Raw genomic sequence first — 21,074 nt, 5'->3', positions numbered from 1 at the left:
GTGGGTACCACGAACTGTGAATAGATTTGAAACTGAAAGCCCTGGGGTCCTCCATTCATTCGCCGCTAACACCTTCAGCACCGCTACATCTGGGTACCAGCATCTATACCATTCTGCGCCTCTCCTCATCCATTGCACCTACACTGCAAGGGGACTACAGCTCCACCTGTGGGGAGCTACCCCACCTTTGCTGCACCACACCATCAGTCCCAGCGGATCTGCATGCAGCGTTGGCTTACCATCTCCCTTGCCAAACACCACGGGTGACGTCACGTACTATTCAAATAAACTTTAACACCATTAACATCACCGCCATTGATATTGGGCGCCCAGGGCCATGGACCGGGTCACCGCTGCTGTGACACATTCCCCCTTGACACCGGCCTGGTACCGAGTACCCCGCTGCCCTGGGTGTGAGGGCGACCCATACAGCACCATGGAACCAATGGTGATATATAAATAAATAATAATAATTTAGGACACTGATGAGGAAATGGAGAGGAGGTTGCTGGCTGGAGTGGGATGAACGTGCTACAGTTATGATATCTGTCATTTGAAGGAACATAGGCTGTGACTGCAGACTATTTCAGGAGATACCAAAAGCTGTGGGCCAACCAAAAGTTGGGACACAGTTGATATCACTTGGTACAGGGGCAGTGGGGCTATCGATCTTGGGTTGGAATCTTGTGGACTGAGGGCATTTTATTTTGGCCATCTACATGGAATTGTTGTATGACATTGGGCGAAAGAAATTATCTAATTGCATCATTAACCTGCCTAGGATATTATTACAACCCACAACCTCAGGTCTTCACAACATCACCAGCTAACATGTTCATCATACTGCTGTGGGCAGCCTGCATGGTATAAACCTGCGTCTGTAGCTGCAGCATCTCCAGCCTTGTCTCCATCGAGTACATCGGGGACGTCATTGGTCAGTGATCGCCAGTGGATCCTGATGATTTGTACAAGTGCGTTCAGAGGCAGAACTTTCCTCAGACCATTAATAACCTCAATGTCAGCAATGAAGCCTGAAAGTGACGGGATTTCTGCTCATGGTTCAGACTCCAGACTAGAGAACTCCAGGGATGGTGATAATGTAGGACATCTACCGCTCCTGCCCATATTTTCATGGCTTTTCCTTCTTGTTGTTGCAGTTTTGATGTTGGGGAGTGTAGTTATCCAGGCAATTTGCTGCTGCTTGTACTTCTAAGCCCATGTCATAGCTACTTGCTATAACCTGTTTTATTTCCAGTCATATCCTATTTTTTTTATATCTTAAGTGGCATTAAAGTTTTAAATTCCGGTGTAATTTTGTATGAATTAATAAAGCATTTTTACATTTGGATATTAACTGGATGGTTTAAGATTCATTTCAGTAGGTTTTTGTGCCAGACAAAGAACAGTGGAGCCCGGATTGTCCTGTGGCATGTAGATGCTAAAATTGCTCTCGTAGGATGACGTCTGGGTGTTATAAGACATATTGGGGCTCCCCAGATTAAATCCTGGAGGCTGATTTAAAGCCTTTTTAATTTTCTATTTTACTCGTATAATGTTTATGTATTTTTTAAATAACTTTTTATATTTTTTTATACATTTTTTATTTTTGATAACATTGTTTGAAATTCTATACTTGCTAATTTTTATGTTTGTGTCTTTTTTAAACATACTTTTTTTGTCTAAAAATTAGTTTCATTAAAAAGATTTCACCCTTTGATTTTTACATAATAATAATAATAATAATAATAATAATAATAATAATAATAATAATAAATAGTGAGGAGTTCTTCTAATTCTCGCTCTTTCACTAATTTTTCTAGATGTTGGTTTCTGGTATTTTGCATTTCCTGTCATTTTCTCTTATTATTTTCTGTTTCGTGTTTCTAGGTTCATTATAATAATATTTTTGTTACTTTCCTTCCTCTTTTCATGCAGTGAGCTCTCCATTCTCAGCCGGTGATCAGGACAGATATGGCCCATGCTGTGACTTACGCAGACTTGAGATTTGTTGAAGTCCTGCAAAGGGAGAAGAAACTTTCTGGTAAGCTATTTTTTTCTCTACAGACTTAGATCCTGTCAGACACAACCTTGTACAGTGGTCACCATCACACAATTGGATACAATAATACAGTATATACCCTCATACAGACACAAAAGGGTCAGGTACAACTCACATACAGTCAGGTACACCCTCTAAAAGTCACATACTGCGGAGGTACGGGGAATGAGAAAGAATAATTACATTCTGGATTGTGTTAAGTCTCCAAATCTCATGGAAGTGGAAGAAAATATAATACTAGTGTCACAGGGATACCAAACAGAGAGGAGCCAGAAGACCGCAGCGTCTGATTGCTCCTACTCCTGAAAAGAAGTACTACACCTTTTTTTTTAAAGGGTGTTAATTTCTTATGTCAGAACAGGGGTTAATCGCCATGTTAGGAGCTCTGTTGGTCTGAGCTCTCAGCTGAGCTCGGTTAGCCACTCCTATACCCTATATAATCTGGATCCTGACTGACACACATTGTCAGAGATAGCTTATGTGGCATGGCTTGGAGGAGAGGTGTTTTGGTGCTTTTATGAGGAGTGATGGAGGAGTTATCAGTGACTGTTGTGTGGTTTGTAAGTGTGGTAAATATCTTCCCGCCTCTTATTTTGGTTTTTCCCCATCCTCCACTCCCCAGTGCATTCCTCTGTTATATGTGAGTGAATATTTGTATGCCTGGTATTCTCAGTTACCCTTGTTCATGTTGCCTTGTTCGTTTGGTTGGTGTACTATGGTGCACGGTAACGCCCCTCTTCCCTGGGTGAGGGAAGAGAACAGATGAACGGCTGATTCAGGAGATAAGGCTTGGGTGACGGCCCCGGCATCTTCACCTACAGAAATATCCTGGGGAATTGGGTGAGCTAGGGTGCCCCCAATTTTAGGGACAGGGAAGAAGCCCCTGGTCCCGGATCACCAGACAGCTGAATCATGACTACTAGATCAAATATTAATCAATAGGAGGACAAAATATCAGATGTGTGGGTCAGGGGGCACTTGGGCAATATTGATTACAAAACAATAAGTTCTCACATCTCTTTTTTTGCAATTTCACTGCACTTGGAATTTTTCTCCTGTTTTCCAGTACATTATATGGTAAAACCAATGGTATCATTGAAAAGTACAATTAGTTCTGCAAAATACAAGCCCTCACATTGCCATATTGACAAAAAAAATAAAAATGATATGGCTCTGGGAAGAAGGGGAGCGAAAAACAGAAACGCAAAATCAGAAACTCGCCCAGGGGTGAAGAGGTTAAAATGGTAGAGTATCCATGACAACAGCAACGCATTTCGAACACTGGTAGTGTTCTTTGCCAGAGCTCTGACAGTCTGATATACCATCTTATTAATATTCCCTGCATGCCTTCTGTCTCTTTTAATTGTGCCCTTTGGAATTCTCGCTCAGTGTGTAATAAACTCTCCTTCATCCCTGACCTCTTCCTTTCCGATTCTCTTAACCTTCTAGCTCTTACTGAAACCTGGGTCCAGATAATGCAAAATCCCAGTCGCAGAGATAATCACAAATAGCGGTGATTACTTAGTACTGAACACCACCTACACACATTAGCCCATGGAAAACTCCAATATATATAGAAACAAACAAAGAAAGAAGGGAGTCTGTATCCACCTATAAAATTCCACCATTATTTGTTGGTACTCACAAAATACTGTATAAAAATCCATAGACAAAATTACACAACCACATGTATGACAAATGCATTACAAAGAGACCAAGGTGCAACTATGTGCAGGGTGGCTAACAGCAAACATAATTAGCATATCTACAGCAAGTGCCATTATGTCCCAGAGGCCCCATAGGATACTGAATAGCGTAAGTGAAGTAATCCTCCAGTGAGGTGTGAATTTCAAACAAGTGCCCTGCTACCAGTCCTCAGGTCATAACCTCCATATCATTGCTCACCCATTTGCTGTCAGGAACGCCACACACTACGCCCCTACGCGCGTTTCGCGTAGGCTTCTTCCGGGGGCTGCTGCAGTGTCTACTGTCTAAAGGTCCTCATCTTATAGGCCACTCACAGGTGCCCGATCATGCGCTAATCAGTGGCACATGTTTCCGGGTTTGTGAACCGGAAGTGACGTCACACCCGGCGCCAGTGAGATCGCGCGTGTCACAGGGTTTCCCTGGTGATGTAATTGACACGTGCACGTCATCCAGCGGCGCCTGTTGGACGCCTCCAGCCCAGCGTCACCGCAGACATGCGCACTAGCGATAAAGATCGTAAATACACACATCATTGGGGGATAAATCACAGCGTATTGATGGAGGATTCACATAGGCTTATCATCCCGTTCTATTGAGGAACATACACCGCACACCTCATGTTAGATAAAGATACCCAGCGGTACCAATATTTAAATATTATTAATAACACTGCAATCATATAAAGTGACGGTGCCATAAATAGCAAGAAGAAAATATATATATGCATTTTTAAGGGATTAAGTGTATATATGTATAGATATATTGCACACTCACACATATATATATATTTTCAGCCAATCAGGATCCACGGACACTGTGGGCAACGTGATGACCTAGGCACGGGTCACCACCATCTTTCAGAAGGGCATGCAAGTGATTGGCTTGCTTTGGTGGGCGTCACAGGGGGTATAAAAGGGCGTGCACGCCGACCGCCATCTTACTTCTGCCGATCTTAGTATAGGGAGAGGTTGCTGCTGATTCTGTAGGGAGAGCGTTAGGCAGGGAAGAAGACCAAAAAACTGCTTCTGCTGCTAGCGATTTGGCCTGCACAACACACAAGTCACTGTGTGTGCAGTGCAAGGGGAGGCTATATAGTGGTGTATCAGTGGTGTTGGTTGTTGGGCTGCCTTTTAAGGCTTCCTGACACACTGGCATTGCTGTTTACCCACTGCTCCGCAAACTGCTTTTTTAAAAGCAATCCAATCTCCCTTATCCTCTAGTCACTTTTGTCACAGCTGTGCCATCGAGCCTGTCACATAGCGCTCAGATATCAGTGGGCCTCACACAATCCACAAGTGTCCAGTGTCCAAAAGTGTGCGCAGAGATTCAAAATCTCCATTATCCTCTCGTCACTTTTGTCACAGGCAGCTGTGCCATCGAGCCTGTCACATAGCGCTCAGATATCAGTGGGCCTCACACAATCCACAAGTGTCCAGTGTCCAAAAGTGTGCGCAGAGATTCAAAATCTCCATTATCCTCTCGTCACTTTTGTCACAGGCAGCTGTGCCATCGAGCCTGTCACATAGCGCTCAGATATCAGTGGGCCTCACACAATCCACAAGTGTCCAGTGTCCAAAAGTGTGCGCAGAGATTCAAAATCTCCATTATCCTCTCGTCACTTTTGTCACAGGCAGCTGTGCCATCGAGCCTGTCACATAGCGCTCAGATATCAGTGGGCCTCACACAATCCACAAGTGTCCAGTGTCCAAAAGTGTGCGCAGAGATTCAAAATCTCCATTATCCTCTCGTCACTTTTGTCACAGGCAGCTGTGCCATCGAGCCTGTCACATAGCGCTCAGATATCAGTGGGCCTCACACAATCCACAAGTGTCCAGTGTCCAAAAGTGTGCGCAGAGATTCAAAATCTCCATTATCCTCTCGTCACAGGCAGCTGTGCCATCGAGCCTGTCACATAGCGCTCAGATATCAGTGGGCCTCACACAATCCACAAGTGTCCAGTGTCCAAAAGTGTGCGCAGAGATTCAAAATCTCCATTATCCTCTCGTCACTTTTGTCACAGGCAGCTGTGCCATCGAGCCTGTCACATAGCGCTCAGATATCAGTGGGCCTCACACAATCCACAAGTGTCCAGTGTCCAAAAGTGTGCGCAGAGATTCAAAATCTCCCTTATCCTCTCGTCACTTTGGTCACAGCTGTGCCATCGAGCCTGTCACATAGCGCTCAGATATCAGTGGGCCTCACACAATCCAAAAGTGTCCACTGTCCACAAGTGTGTGCAGAAATTCTAAATCTCCCCTGTCCTATAGACACCTTGTACCTTGTTTTACATTACTATATAGGTTGTTGGATTTTGTCTACATTTCTACCAAAAATGAGGAAGGCTGGTGGAAGAGGCCGTGGAATTGGGCGGGGGTTGGCAGCTGGTAATGATGGTGTTGGTGGTGGATCTGATGGTAGTGGCAAGAGCAAAATAGGACCGAATGCAGGAGGTGCTGACCCTGCGTCATCGTCTGGCTACATAAGGCCTCGAACGCTTAGTTTTCTAGGAGTTGGCAAACCGCTTTTAAAGCGAGAGCATCAGGAAAAAGTTTTGTCTTACATTGCTGACTCAGCCTCCAGCTCTATCGCCTCCTCTTCTTCAGTTGTAAAAAGTAAAAGCACTGAGTCGTCATTGGAGGCTCATGTTCATGAACCACACCTTTCCTTGTGTCCTTCACCCCAACCAAGATTGAAGGATGACGCAGGCCATACTACTGATTACTCCATGGAGCTGTTTTCACATACCATGCCTGGATTATCAAGTGAAATGGTGAATTACCCAGGCCAAGATGAATCTGACATGGAGTGCACTGATGCACAGCCGCTGATGGATGATTCTGCTGGTACATTCACTCAGAGCACTACATTGTCCTCGCAGTGTACAGAGCCAGATTCTGACCCTGATGAGACTCAGGTGCCCCTTCCCGCACACTATACCACCATACACGGTGACACAGAGGAAGGTGCACATGACATAGAAGAGGAGGTGATGGATGACCCAGTTGTTGACCCAGATTGGCATCCATTGGGGGAAGAGGGTGCTGTTTACAATAGCTCAGATGAGGAGCATCCACAGCAGACATCGACATCGCAACAGCTGTTATCTGGCAGGCCCGGAGCACTCCAAAGACAGGTTCCAAACATCAAAAGAGTTGCTGGACAGCTTGTCCAGAGGGTCAAAAGATCACAGCGTGCTAGGCCGCAAAATGTCTGCCAAAGTAGGAAGAGTGCAGTGTGGCACTTTTTTTAACAAAATCCTCATGATCAGGCCAAGGTTACCTGTAAGAAGTGCGCAAAGACCTTTAGCCGAGGGAAAAATCTGAAAAATTTGAATACCAGTTGCATGCTTAGACATTTAACCAGCATGCACTTGCAAGCGTGGACACAACACCAAACCTCAAGTGCCACATGTGCAACTGATCACAACGAAGGTAGTCAGCAACGCTACATTGTTTCCCCCACTGTAAGCCCACCGGTTAGCACAGCAGCAAATGTTGAGGTGTCGTTGCAAGACCACAACAGTCAGGGAATCCCACTGTTATATCAACGAAAGACTGATTCTAGGCCATCAGAAAGAACACCAACTCCATCACCATCATCAACCCTCTCTCAGTCCGCCCTGTCCACCGCTACTTCCACCATATGCAGCTCTCAAGTCCAGCTCACCCTCCCAGACACTATGAGTAGGTCAAGAAAGTACTCAGTCTCTCATCCGCGTACACTGGGTTTGAACGCCCACATTGCCAAACTAATCTCGTTTGAGATGATGCCCTTTCGGTTGGTGGAAAGCACAGCTTTCCGCGAACTCATGGCCTATCACGAGCCGTACGGGTCGGGGGCAGCTTGGCAGAGGTGTTCGTGGTGCACACAGCAGAAGTGGCGTTGGAGACAGGGGTTTCATGACAATGTTGTGGACTGATTTTTCAAATACCGCTCACACAACTGGTATTACTGCATCGATGGAAAGTGACAGGAGACAGCAGTTGTCAACTATGGTTACAAACTACTTTTCCTCCCATATCGATGTTCTCCCGCACAGGTCATTCCCCTTTGACTATTGGGCCGCTAAACTGGACACCTGGCCTGAATTGGCCCAATATGCCTTACAGGAGCTCGCTTGCCCAGCTGCAAGTGTGCTATCGGAAAGAGTCTTCAGTGCAGCTGGATCAATCCTGACAGAAAAAAGGACCCGTCTGTCAACCCAAAATGTGGATGATCTAACCTTCATTAAAATGAACCATGCATGGGTTTCCAAGGATTTTGTCCCACCTTCCCCTGATGACACATAGGGTGACAGAAAAATGGCTTGCTTTGGTCCACCTCTTCCTGGTACTTCACTTATTTCGCCTTTTGCATCAGCTGAATGTCCAACATCAACATATGCCACTTTCTAAAACTCCCTAACTGTGCTGCCTCCCCCCCCCATGGCCGGGGTCAACACCTAGCGCACGACACCATGCGAGTGCCGTTGCCCTGGACAGGTGGGTAGGCCGACTCTTGGGCGCGGGCACTGGCACAGGGTCCCTCATAGTGCAATCAAGTGTCTCTGACGGTGGTGGTGCACACCCGCCGTCAGACACACCGCTGTACTATGAGGGGCCCAGTGCCAGTACCGACGCCCACGAGTGGGCCCCCCTTGCTTGGGCAGGGCCCCAGCATTTGCAATCTTTACCTCTCCCTGCTCCTCTGCTGTGTAATCTGGGCCGTCAAATCCATACTGGGCCTAACACCGTCTGAGCCTGCCTCCTGAGACATATATTTTGAATGTGTACGCTATCCATACATGTTATCCAGGGATACGGTACCCTTTCTCACCTTTGTGCAATCACGTGCAATCCATACTGGGCCTAACACCGTCTGAGCCTGCCTCATGCTGTATAGACATATATTTTGAATGTGTACGCTATCCATACATGTTATCCAGGGATACGGTACCCTTTCTAACCTTTGTGCAATCACGTGCAATCCATACTGGGCCTAACACCGTCTGAGCCTGCCTCATGCTGTATAGACATATATTTTGAATGTGTACGCTATCCATACATGTTATCCAGGGATACGGTACCCTTTCTAACCTTTGTGCAATCACGTGCAATCCATACTGGGCCTAACACCGTCTGAGCCTGCCTCATGCTGTATAGACATATATTTTGAATGTGTACGCTATCCATACATGTTATCCAGGGATACGGTACCCTTTCTAACCTTTGTGCAATCACGTGCAATCCATACTGGGCCTAACACCGTCTGAGCCTGCCTCCTGAGACATATATTTTGAATGTGTACGCTATCCATACATGTTATCCAGGGATACGGTACCCTTTCTAACCTTTGTGCAATCACGTGCAATCCATACTGGGCGTGAGAACGGCTGGCGAGCTGTTAAGCAAGCTACAGCACCTGTCCAGACAAGTACAGGGATTCCCTAGCGAGGAGACTTATTTGATTGTTTTCAATGTTGGGACAGCAATTTTTGGGGAGCACTATACTCTGGAGAATGATAGATGGGGCCCACCATACACTGGAACATTCCAAAGGTGGACATCAGACACTGGAGCAGCATTTACAGGGCCCATTATACACTAGAGCATTAGAAATGGGGCCCATTATGTTTGGAGCATTATTTGGGCCCATAAGACAGTGGAGCTTCATCCATGGGGACCAACATATACTGTAGCATTATGTGGGGCTCATCATATACTGTTTCAAACATTATATGGGACCAATGATTCTGTATGGAGAAATAGATGGGCCTCGTCATGAGATGTAAAAAGTGAGGTATTTTTCATTGTACTATACCGCTATTTCTCTGCCGTATCGGAGCATGATGAGTTGTGGTATGTGTTAAAGGGGCGCTCTTTCGCCCAGGGCACATGAAAACCTGCAGCCAGCCCTCCCCCCCCACAACTTTAGGCAAATAACCCCCATTTTTCAGTGCGTAACTTGTATTATGAAGTTAATTAAGGTTGACAAGCTTAAGTAAGAAGAATTGATGCTTTTGGCATTCAAATGGGCACTGTAGGTGTGTTTCCTGTCCTCCTCTCACTGCCGACTTTTATTCCCCATTGACTTACATTGGGTTTCGTGTTTCGGGACGACCCCAACTTTTCCCTATAATCGGACGATCTTGCTCGACCCGACTTTTGGAAAAGTCGGGTTTCACGAAACGAAACGCGACCCTAAAAAAACAAAAGTCGCTCAACTCTACAGTTAACATAAAAGCTCATAAAAAGGGGGAGAAACTTAATTGTTCATTTAACCCCGCCGGTGAAAGGGTGTTTAAAGAGACAATCCATTTGCATTCCCTCTGGAGGAGGGAGCGCATAGCATCCCCACCACGAATCCCTAACCTGATCCGATCAATTCCCCTAATCCTAAGGGTTGCAGGATTAGATCTATGGTTAAGACAAAAATGTCTAGGAATCGGTTTCAGAGCCTCCACGTCATCTTCCTCATGAGACGCCTCAATGTCTCTCACGTGTTCTCTCGTACGCACTCGCAACTCACGAGAAGTTAGTCCTACGTATATTAAATTACAGCCACATGTGGCATAATATATAACATGAGTTGTAGTGCCCGTGATATATTCATTGATGTTGTATTTAGTTAGGCCATCTGATGACGACAACGACGTGGATCGCTCATGATTTCGACACGCCAGACATGCGCCACAAGGGAAGAAACCTTTCCTTCTGAATACAATCCCAAAAGGAGGACGGTTTACTGACATAATGGCTTTTCACCAACATGTCCCTTAAGTTTCTACTCCTTCTTGCAGTCATCAAGGGGGAAGATGATAGACGGTCCTTTAAAACTGGATCCATCATCAATATCGGCCAGTGTTTATTAAGTATCCCCCGCATGGTCTCCCATTGCTGATTAAACACAGATATGTACCGTGTCTGACCACTACCCTTTTTCTTGGTCTGTGCAGTCATCCTAAGCAACTCGTCTCTCCCCACCTTTCTCGCCCTAGTGTAGCCTCTTTGATACTCCGTCTGCTGTACCCACGATCCTCAAACCTCCACCCAAGGTCACATGCCTGACCTTCAAAGAAGTCATCCGAGGTGCAAATTCTCCGAGCCCGGAGAAATTGCCCAATGGGGATCGCATTGATCATGGAACGCGGATGCGAGGATGATGAATGCTGCAGAGCATTTACAGACGTTTCCTTCCGATATAGATCAGTATGGATAGATCCATCTGCCTGTACATTTAATTCTATATACAGAAATGTTATTTTCTGCTGATGAAAGTTACATGCTAATTTAATGTTGGACTCGTTGCGATTCAATCCCGCCATAAACAAATGTAACACCTCAACAGTACCCTGCCAAAAAAACAAAACATCATCAATAAACCGAAACCACCCAAGGATCTGGGGAACGGCATGTGCGCCATCCATCAGTATGCTCCGCTCCCAATAACCAAGAAATAAATTTGCATAAGATGGCGCACACGCCGCTCCCATCGCAGTCCCCCGCTTTTGCAGGAAAAAACGGTCCTTGAAGGTGAAAAAATTATGTGTCAGAATGAATCACAACAAGTCCAACACCGGTCCACGTAAATCAGCATCCATATTACTGGATTCTAGATAAAATTGCACAGCTCGCATGCCATCCTCATGATGTATGCTCGTATAGAGCGATTCAACATCCGCTACCACGAGCAATGTGTCCGCATCAAGAAATAAACCATCCACCCTCCATAGGACGTCCGTGGTGACCCTGACATAGGAGGGAAGCGACTCCACCTGTGGTTTTAGATAATGATCAATAAACTTGCATACCGGGTCGCAAAGCCCTCCTATGCCAGAGACAATCGGACGACCGGGGGGGGGGGGGAAGATAAGCTCCTTGTGAACCTTGGGCAGGAGGTAGAGCGTGGGCACAACAGGAAATTTGACAATGAGACCCTCAAGAATCTTTTTGGAAATAATTCCTCTTTCACATGCTATTTCAAGTATAGTGGTCCCAGCAAAGAGCAAACTGATGAACGGCATACTAAGGCACACAAATCACCACATTACCAGACGGAGCTATTTATCTGAAGTATTGCAGTATATATTTCAGTCAAAAAACGGAGGTGCTTGCATGAAAAAACATGAATATTTCAATGTGAAGCGAAAAAAAGGAGAAATATGCAGCACTCTCCAATATAGCTGAAAAACTGTGCGTCTTTATTTCACATGAATTCCATCAATAGATATGTGGACATGCAGGACGTGGAGGAATGCTAGGGGAGGGAGGTGCCGGACAACAGCCGTTTCGCGATTACTCGCTTCTACGGGTCCAGGTCCTCCCGGCCGTTTCGCGATTATTCGCTTCTACGGGTCCAGGTCCTGGACCCATAGAAGCGAGTAATCGCGAAATGGCGGTTGTCCGGCACCTCCCTCAACTAGCATTCCTCTAATGTCCTGCATGTCCACATATCTATTGATGGAATTCAAGTGAAATAAAGACGCACAGTTTTTCAGCTGTATTGGTGAGTGCTGCATATTTCCCCTTTTTTCGCATCACATTGAAATATTTCAAATATAGACAGCAGCTTATCCTTAAACTCACCCAAAGGATTGTGTGTCAACTGGGAATAAGTCTCCTCTCTAAGTTGTCTAAAGGCCTTTATTTTGTAACCCTCCACTGGCCAAACCACCACGTTCCCCCCCTTGTCAGCTGGCTTGATGACAACATCATCCAATCTCTTCAATTCCTCCAATGCACTCCGTTGTTGTGGAGTGAGGTTATCTCTACCTCTGCTGTTTTTAATTTGTTTGAATTCCTCGGTTACCAATCGTGTAAAGATTTCAACCTGTGGACAGAGAGACAGAGGGGGGAACGTGGTGGATCTAGAGAGTACAGGGGGTGGAAAAACCTTTTGACAGTAGGCACTGCAGCAGCCCCTGGAAGAAGCCTACGCGAAACGCGCGTAGGGCCGTAGTGTGTGGCGTTCCTGACAGCAAATGGGTGAGCAATGATATGGAGGTTATGACCTGAGGACTGGTAGCAGGGCCCTTGTTTGAAATTCACACATCACTGGCGGATTACTTCACTTACGCTATTCAGTATCCTATGGGGCCTCTGGGACATAATGGCACTTGCTGTAGATATGCTAATTATGTTTGCTTTTAGCGACCCTGCACATAGTTGCACCTTGGTCTCTTTGTAATGCATTTGTCATACATGTGGTTGTGTAATTTTGTCTATGGATTTTTATACAGTATTTTGTGAGTACCAATAAATAATGATGGAATTTTATAGGTGGATATAGACTCCCTTCTTTCTTTGTTTGTTTTTGAAACCTGGATCCAGCAGTCAGACACTACCGCTGCTGCTGCTCTTTCATATGGGGGATTACACTTCTCTCATACCCCAAGATCAGACAATAGAGCAGGTGGAGGTGTTGGTCTGCTCCTATCACCCAAATGTACCTTTCAGGTTATCCCTCAACTACCCTCACTTGTCTTCCCTTCTTTTTTTGTTTATATAATTTTTATTAAATTTTCATAATAATATTACAGGGAAGGAAGGAAGGAAGGGTAAACATAGGAAAAAAAATAAAAAGTAGAGAACTCTACTCTACAGTGTTACATCACACATAAAATAAATTAAAATTAGAGAAGACAAATAGTGAGTTAGGACAAATGATGAAGACTTTGCTACCTTTCTGCAATACTTTTAAGGCAAACAGACAATCAGAGAAGCAGTAAATACCATAACTCAAATAGTAAGTAACTTTAAACTAGGAAAATTTTTGGTTCCATAGGTCCCACTTAGAGTTCTTCCCTTCTTTTGAGGTCCATGCTGTCAAACTCTATGTCCCCTTCTCCATGCGAGTGGCGGTGGTGTATCGTCCTCCCGGCCCCTCCCATCAGTTTATGGATCACTTTGCCACCTGGCTTCCACACTATCTCTCCTGTGACATCCCCACCCTCATCATGGGAGACTTCAACATTCCCATTGCCCTTCCCCTCTCAACATTTGCTTCTCACCTTTTATCTCTAACCTCCTCTTTCTGTCACTCGCAGCATACTAACTCCCCCCACGCATGAAGACGTAAACTCCCTCGACTTGGTATTCTCTCGGCTTTGTGCAGTGGATGATTTCGCAAACTCCCCTCTCCCGCTCTCTGACCACAATCTTCTTTCATTCTCTATCAAGAACTGCCAGGCTGCTCAGGTCACCCCCACTGTCCATACTTATAGAAACATACAGGCCATTAACACCCAGAAACTTATGAAGAACTTGCAGTCATCATTGGCCCCTATCTCCTCCCTCTCATGTCCTGATTCTGCACTGAATCATTACAATGAAACACTTCAAAGTGCCCTGGATAAAACTGCACCTCCTATACATAGAACAACTAGGCACAGACGGCGACAACCCTGGCACACGCTGCAAACACTCTTCCTGCACCGGTGCTCCAGGTGCGCCGAATGTCTGTGGAGAAAATCATTCTTTGGAAAGCACTACCCAGGCTAGTACGATTAATCCCTAAACCCCACAGTTTAAGCGTGTCTTAAAAACTCATTTGTTCAGACTGGCCTATCGCCTCAACGCATTAACGTAAATATCCCTGTGTGGCTCATTTCTAAATTTTTTTACCATAACCAGGTTCCTTGCATCATGTTCTCACATGCTTTTTGCATTTAATAGCCCTCTGTGTCTGTACTGTTACATATTTAGACTGTTAACTGGTTCAGGCAGCAACAGGAACACACGATTCTTACACTTGGGAAGGTCCAAACCATAAAAACAATAAAAGCAATTGTTACCATCCACCTTTTGTGTCTCCCTTTTCCCTCATAGACTGTAAGCTTGCGAGCAGGGCCCTCACTCCTCTTGGTATCTGTTTTGATCTATGTGTTTATTGCTATGCTGTATTGTCTATCGTCTGTACAAGTCCCCTCTATAATGTAAAGTGCTGCGGAATATGTCGGCGTTATAGAAATAAAATTATTATTATTATTATCATCATTTGTCTATATGACTTTGGTGGATTCCTTTTCCTATGTCCATCGCAATAAATACCAGATGGAGATAAGCCCCTTTTTGTGATCAATTCCCTCCTGTGTTACAGAGACCCCACATGACAGAGACAGTGATTTCTTGGATGACACCTATGAAAATGTTGATAAACCACCAAGAGAGGAAAAAGTCCCCAAAGTGCCCCCTAGTAGAAGATGGCACCCCCTTCTAACAGGTAAGTCAGAACTGTGAGCATCGAGGTTCAATGGGTCACGAGTATCAATGAGACGCCGAGAAAAATCCATCTCTGCTGCATAAATGGGCAATCTATCAATTACCAATATCTGTATGTCGGCAGTTTTAGCATCAAGACCACCGTCAGGACCATCACCAGAGAGTGACATCAAACAGAGGATCACAATACCAGAAAGTGAAGGCTACCACTAGAACATGTCACCACCAGAGGGGCCATAAATTGAGGGGCTGCTATCAGAGTGTGACACGACCAGAGAGTGATATTGACCGAGAGTGACACCACCAAAGAGATCACCACTAGAAGGTGACACCGTGAGAGAGTCACACGACCAAAGGGGTCACCATCAGAGGGTTACACCTTTCAGAAAGTTACACCTCCAGAGAGTAACACTACCAGAGGGCAGAGGGTGACATTACCAGAGAGGCTACCAGTAGAGAATGTCCCCACAAGAGAGGCCATAAATAGAGGGGCTGTGACATGACCAGAGAGTGACACTGCCTCAGAGGGACACCAGTATCAATTGACACGGTCAGAGGGGTGACCATCACAGGATGACCATCACAGTACCTATCAGAAGGTTACACCACACCAGTAGAGAGGGATACCACCAGAGAGAGATCACTACCAGAGATTAACACCAGTAAGGATTGAACATCACCAGAGGGTGACACCAGTATAGACTGACCCTGCCAGAGAGTGACACTACCACAGGGGTCACCATGAGAGGTTGACACCTTTCAGAATGTCAAATTACAAAAATGGTTGCACTCAATAGTGTTCAAGCATGTCAATGTAAAATACATGAAGTGTGAACAGCAGAATAGCTTTTGAAATTTAGGAAAAATACACGAGACACTTCGCCCACAATTTGGCCAAATAATGTGAGCCCATCCACCATGGTCAAGGTAATCTCATGATTTACCAAGAGAGGTGTTTATATTCACCCATGAATTAGCAGATTAGCCATAGGTAAGTTTTCCCACTGGGCAGTTAGGTCAGGGACCCATCCGATTCATGAGATTACCTTGACGATGGTAGATGGGCTCACATTATTTGGCCAGATTTTGTGCTAAGCATCTCGTGTACTTTTCCTAAATTTCAAAAGCTATTTTGCTATTCACACTTCATGTATTTCACGTTGACATGCTGTAACATGATTGAGTGCAACCATTATCGTAATTTGATATGTAAGTAGTTTTTGGTATGCACCTGTTCGGACTAGTTCTCGTTTCAGGCAGTTTTTCTGTTACCTTTCAGAATGTCACACCACCATAGGGTCACACCAGAATAGAGTGACACCCCAGAGAGTGACACTACTAGAGGGGTCACTGTTAGAGGGTGACACCACCATAGGGTAACACCAGTATAGACTGACACCCCCAGAGAGTGACACTACTAGAGGGGTCACTGTTAGAGGGTGACACCACCATAGGGTGAAACCAGTATAGACTGACACCCCCAGAGAGTGACACTACTAGAGGGGTCACTGTTAGAGGGTGACACCACCATAGGGTAACACCAGTATAGACTGACACCCCCAGAGAGTGACACTACTAGAGGGGTCACTGTTAGAGGGTGACACCACCATAGGGTGAAACCAGTATAGACTGACACCCCCAGAGAGTGACACTACTAGAGGGGTCACTATTAGAGGGTGACACCACCATAGGGTAACACCAGTATAGACTGACACCCCAGAGAGTGACACTACTAGAGGGGTCACTGTTAGAGGGTGACACCACCATAGGGTAACACCAGTATAGACTGACACCCCCAGAGAGTGACACTACTAGAGGGGTCACTGTTAGAGGGTGACACCACCATAGGGTGAAACCAGTATAGACTGACACCCCCAGAGAGTGACACTATTAGAGGGTGACACCACCATAGGGTTACACCAGTATAGACTGACACTACTAGAGGGGTCACTATCAGAGGGTGACACCACCATAGGGTGACACCAGTATAGACTGACACTACTAGAGGGGTAACTATCAGAGGGTGACAACACCATAGGGTGACACCAGTATAGACTGACACCCCCAGAGAGTGACACTACTAGAAGGGCCACTATTAGAGGGTGACACCACCATAGGGTAACACCAGTACAGACTGACACCGCCAGAGTGACACTACTAGAGGGGTCACTATCAGAGGGTGACACCACCATAGGGTGACACTAGTATAGACTGACACCCCCAGAGAGTGACACTACTAGAGGGGCCACTATTAGAGGGTGACACCACCACAGGGTGACACCAGTATAGACTGACACCCCCAGAGAGTGACACTACTAGAGGGGTCACTATCAGAGGGTGACACCACCATAGGATAACACCAGTATAGACTGACACCCCAGAGAGTGACACGACTAGAGGGGTCACTATTAGAGGGTGACACCACCATAGGGTAACACCAGTATAGACTGACACCCCAGAGAGTGACACTACTAGAGGGGTCACTATCAGAGGGTGACACCACCATAGGGTGACACCAGTATAGAGTGACACCCACAGAGAGTGACACTACCAGAGGGGTCACCATCAGAGGGTGACACCACCATAGGTTGACACCAGTATAGACTGACACCCCCAGACAGTGACACTGCTAGAGGGGTCACAATCAGAGGGTGACACCACTATAGGGTGACACCAGTGTTGACTGACACTACTAGAGGGGTCACTATCAGAGGGTGACACCACCATAGGGTAACACCAGTATAGAGTGACACCCCAGAGAGTGACAATATCAGAGGGGTCACCATCAGAGGGTGACACCACCATAGGGTAACACCAGTATAGAATGACACCCCAGAGAGTGACACTACTACAGGGGTCACTATCAGAGGGTGACACCACCATAGGGTGACACTAGTATAGACTAACACCACCAGAGAATGACACTATTAGAGGGGTCACTATCAGAGGGTGACACCACCATAGGGTGCCAACAGTATAGACTGACACCACCAGAGAGAGACACTACTAGAGGGGTCACTATCAGAGGGTGACACCCACATAGGGTGACACTAGTATAGACTGACACCACCAGAGAGTGACACTACTACAGGGGTCACTATCAGAGGGTGATGCCACCATAGGGTAACACCAGTATAGACTGACACCGCCAGAGAGTGACACTACTAGAGGGGTCACTATCAGAGGGTGACACCAACACAGGGTGACACCAGTATAGACTGACACCGCCAGAGAGTGACACTACTAGAGGGGTCACTATCAGAGGGTGACACCAACATAGGGTGAAACCAGTATAGACTGACACCCCCAGAGAGTGACACTACTAGAGGGGTCACTATTAGAGGGTGACACCACCATAGGGTGACACCAGTATAGACTGACACTACTAGAGGGGTCACTATCAGAGGGTGACACCACCATAGGGTGACACCAGTATAGACTGACACTACTAGAGGGGTAACTATCAGAGGGTGACACCACCATAGGGTGACACCAGTATAGACTGACACTACTAGAGGGGCCACTATTAGAGGGTGACACCACCATAGGGTAACACCAGTACAGACTGACACCGCCAGAGCGTGACACTACCAGAGGGGTCACCATCAGAGGGTGACACCACTATAGGGTGACACCAGTATAGAGTGACACCCACAGAGAGTGACACTCCCAGAGGGGTCACCATCAGAGGGTAACACCACCATAGGTTGACACCAGTATAGACTGACACCCCCAGACAGTGACACTGCTAAAGGGGTCACAATCAGAGGGTGACACCGCCATAGGGTGACACCAGTATAGACTGACATTACTAGAAGGGTCATTATCAGAGGGTGACACCACCATAGGGTAACACCAGTATAGCGTGACACCCCAGAGAGTAACACTACCAGAGGAGTCACCATCAGAGGGTGACACCACCATAGGGTGACACCAGTATAGACTGACACCACCACAGAGTGACACTACCAGAGGGGTCACCATCAGAGGGTAACACCACCATATGGTAACACCAGTATAGACTGACACCCCAGAGAGTAACACTACCAGAGGAGTCACCATCAGAGGGTGACACCACCATAGGGTGACACCAGTTTAGACTGACACCACCACAGAGTGACACTACTAGAGGGGTCACTATCAGAGGGTGACACCACCTTAGGGTAACACCAGTATAAACTGACACAACTAGAGGGGTCACTATCAGAGGGTGACACCACCATAGGGTGACACTAGTATAGACTAACACCACCAGAGAGTGACACTACTAGAGTGGTCACTATCAGAGGGTGACACCACCATAGGGTGACACTAGTATAGACTGACACCCCCAGAGAGTGACACTACTAAAGGGGTCACTGTTAGAGAGTGACACCACCATAGGGTGCCAACAGTATAGACTGACACCTCCGGAGAGAGACACTACTAGAGGGGTCACTATCAGAGGGTGACACCCACATAGGGTGACACCAGTATAGACTGACACCGCCAGAGAGTGACACTACTAGAGGGGTCACTATCAGAGGGTGACACCAACATAGGGTGACACCAGTATAGACTGACACCACCACAGAGTGACACAACTAGAGGGGTCACTATCAGAGGGTGACACCACCATAGGGTAACACCAGTATAGACTGACACAACTAGAGGGGTCACTATCAGAGGGTGACACCACCATAGGGTGACACTAGTATAGACTGACACCCCCAGAGAGTGACACTACTAGAGGGGTCACTGTTAGAGGGTGACACCACCATAGGGTGCCAACAGTATAGACTGACACCCCCAGAGAGAGACACTACTACAGGGGTCACTGTTAGAGGGTGACACCACCATAGGGTAACACCAGTATAGACTGACACCCCCAGAGAGTGACACTACTAGAGGGGTCACTATCAGTGGGTGACACCACCATAGGGTGACACCAGTATAGACTGACACTATTAGAGGGGTCACTATCAGTGGGTGACACCACCATAGGTTGACACCAGTATAGACTGACACCCCCAGAGAGTGACACTACCAGAGGGACAACTATTAGAGGGTGACACCACCATAGGGTATCACCAGTACAGACTGACACCTACCAGAGAGTGACACTACTAGAGGGGTCACTATCAGAGGGTGACACCACCATAGGGTGACACCAGTATAGACTGACACCCCCAGAGAGTGACACTACTAGAGGGACCACTATTAGAGGGTGACACCCCCATAGGGTATCACCAGTACAGACTGACACCGCCAGAGAGTGACACTACTAGAGGGGTAACTATCAGAGGGTGACACCACCATAGGGTGACACCAGTATAGACTGACACCCCCAGAGAGTGACACTACTAGAGGGCCACTATTAGAGGGTGACACCACCATAGGGTAACACCAGTACAGACTGACACCGCCAGAGAGTGACACTACCTGAGGGGTCACCATCAGAGGGTGACACTACCATAGGGTGACACCAGTATAGACTGACACCCCCAGAGAGTGACACTACTAGAGGGCCACTATTAGAGGGTGACACCACCATAGGGTAACACCAGTACAGACTGACACCGCCAGAGAGTGACACTACCTGAGGGGTCACCATCAGAGGGTGACACTACCATAGGGTGACACCAGTATAGACTGACACCCCCAGAGTGACACTACTAGAGGGGTCACTATCAGAGGGTGACACTACCATAGGGTGACACCAGTATAGACTGACACCCCCAGAGTGACACTACTAGAGGGGCCACTATTAGAGGGTGACACCACCATAGGGTGACACCAGTATAGAGTGACACCCACAGAGAGTGACACTACCAGAGGGGTCACCATCAGAGGGTGACACCACCATAGGTTGACACCAGTATAGACTGACACCCCCAGACAGTGACACTGCTAGAGGGGTCACAATCAGAGGGTGAAACCACTATAGGGTGACACCAGTGTTGACTGACACTACTAGAGGGGTCACTATCAGAGGGTGACAGCACCATAGGGTAACACCAGTATAGAGTGACACCCCAGAGAGTGACAATATCAGAGGGGTCACCATCAGAGTGTGACACCACCATAGGGTAACACCAGTATAGAGTGATACCCCCAGAGAGTAACACTAC

The 21,074-nt window shown here is 46.7% G+C and overlaps 1 protein-coding gene across 1 annotated transcript in view; it reads left to right on the top strand.

Annotated features, from left to right (window-relative positions):
• The first annotated feature begins 1,937 nt into the window (after positions 1-1,937).
• LOC141074890 (uncharacterized) overlaps positions 1,938-21,074 on the top strand; it is a 43,076-nt gene continuing 23,939 nt past the window's right edge. Inside the window, exons 1-2 of the mRNA XM_073562197.1 lie at positions 1,938-2,041; positions 14,843-14,965. Of these exons, the coding sequence (XP_073418298.1) occupies positions 1,972-2,041; positions 14,843-14,965 (193 nt within the window). The 5' untranslated portion in view covers positions 1,938-1,971. The remainder of the gene's footprint in view (positions 2,042-14,842; positions 14,966-21,074) is intronic.

This window comes from Dendrobates tinctorius, unplaced genomic scaffold (assembly GCF_039654945.1).
Source record: "Dendrobates tinctorius isolate UK_male_01 unplaced genomic scaffold, ASM3965494v1 ptg000342l, whole genome shotgun sequence".
Taxonomy (NCBI): domain Eukaryota; kingdom Metazoa; phylum Chordata; class Amphibia; order Anura; family Dendrobatidae; genus Dendrobates; species Dendrobates tinctorius.
Note: the sequence above shows the minus strand (reverse complement) of the source record. Positions and strands in the feature narration are given on the sequence as shown.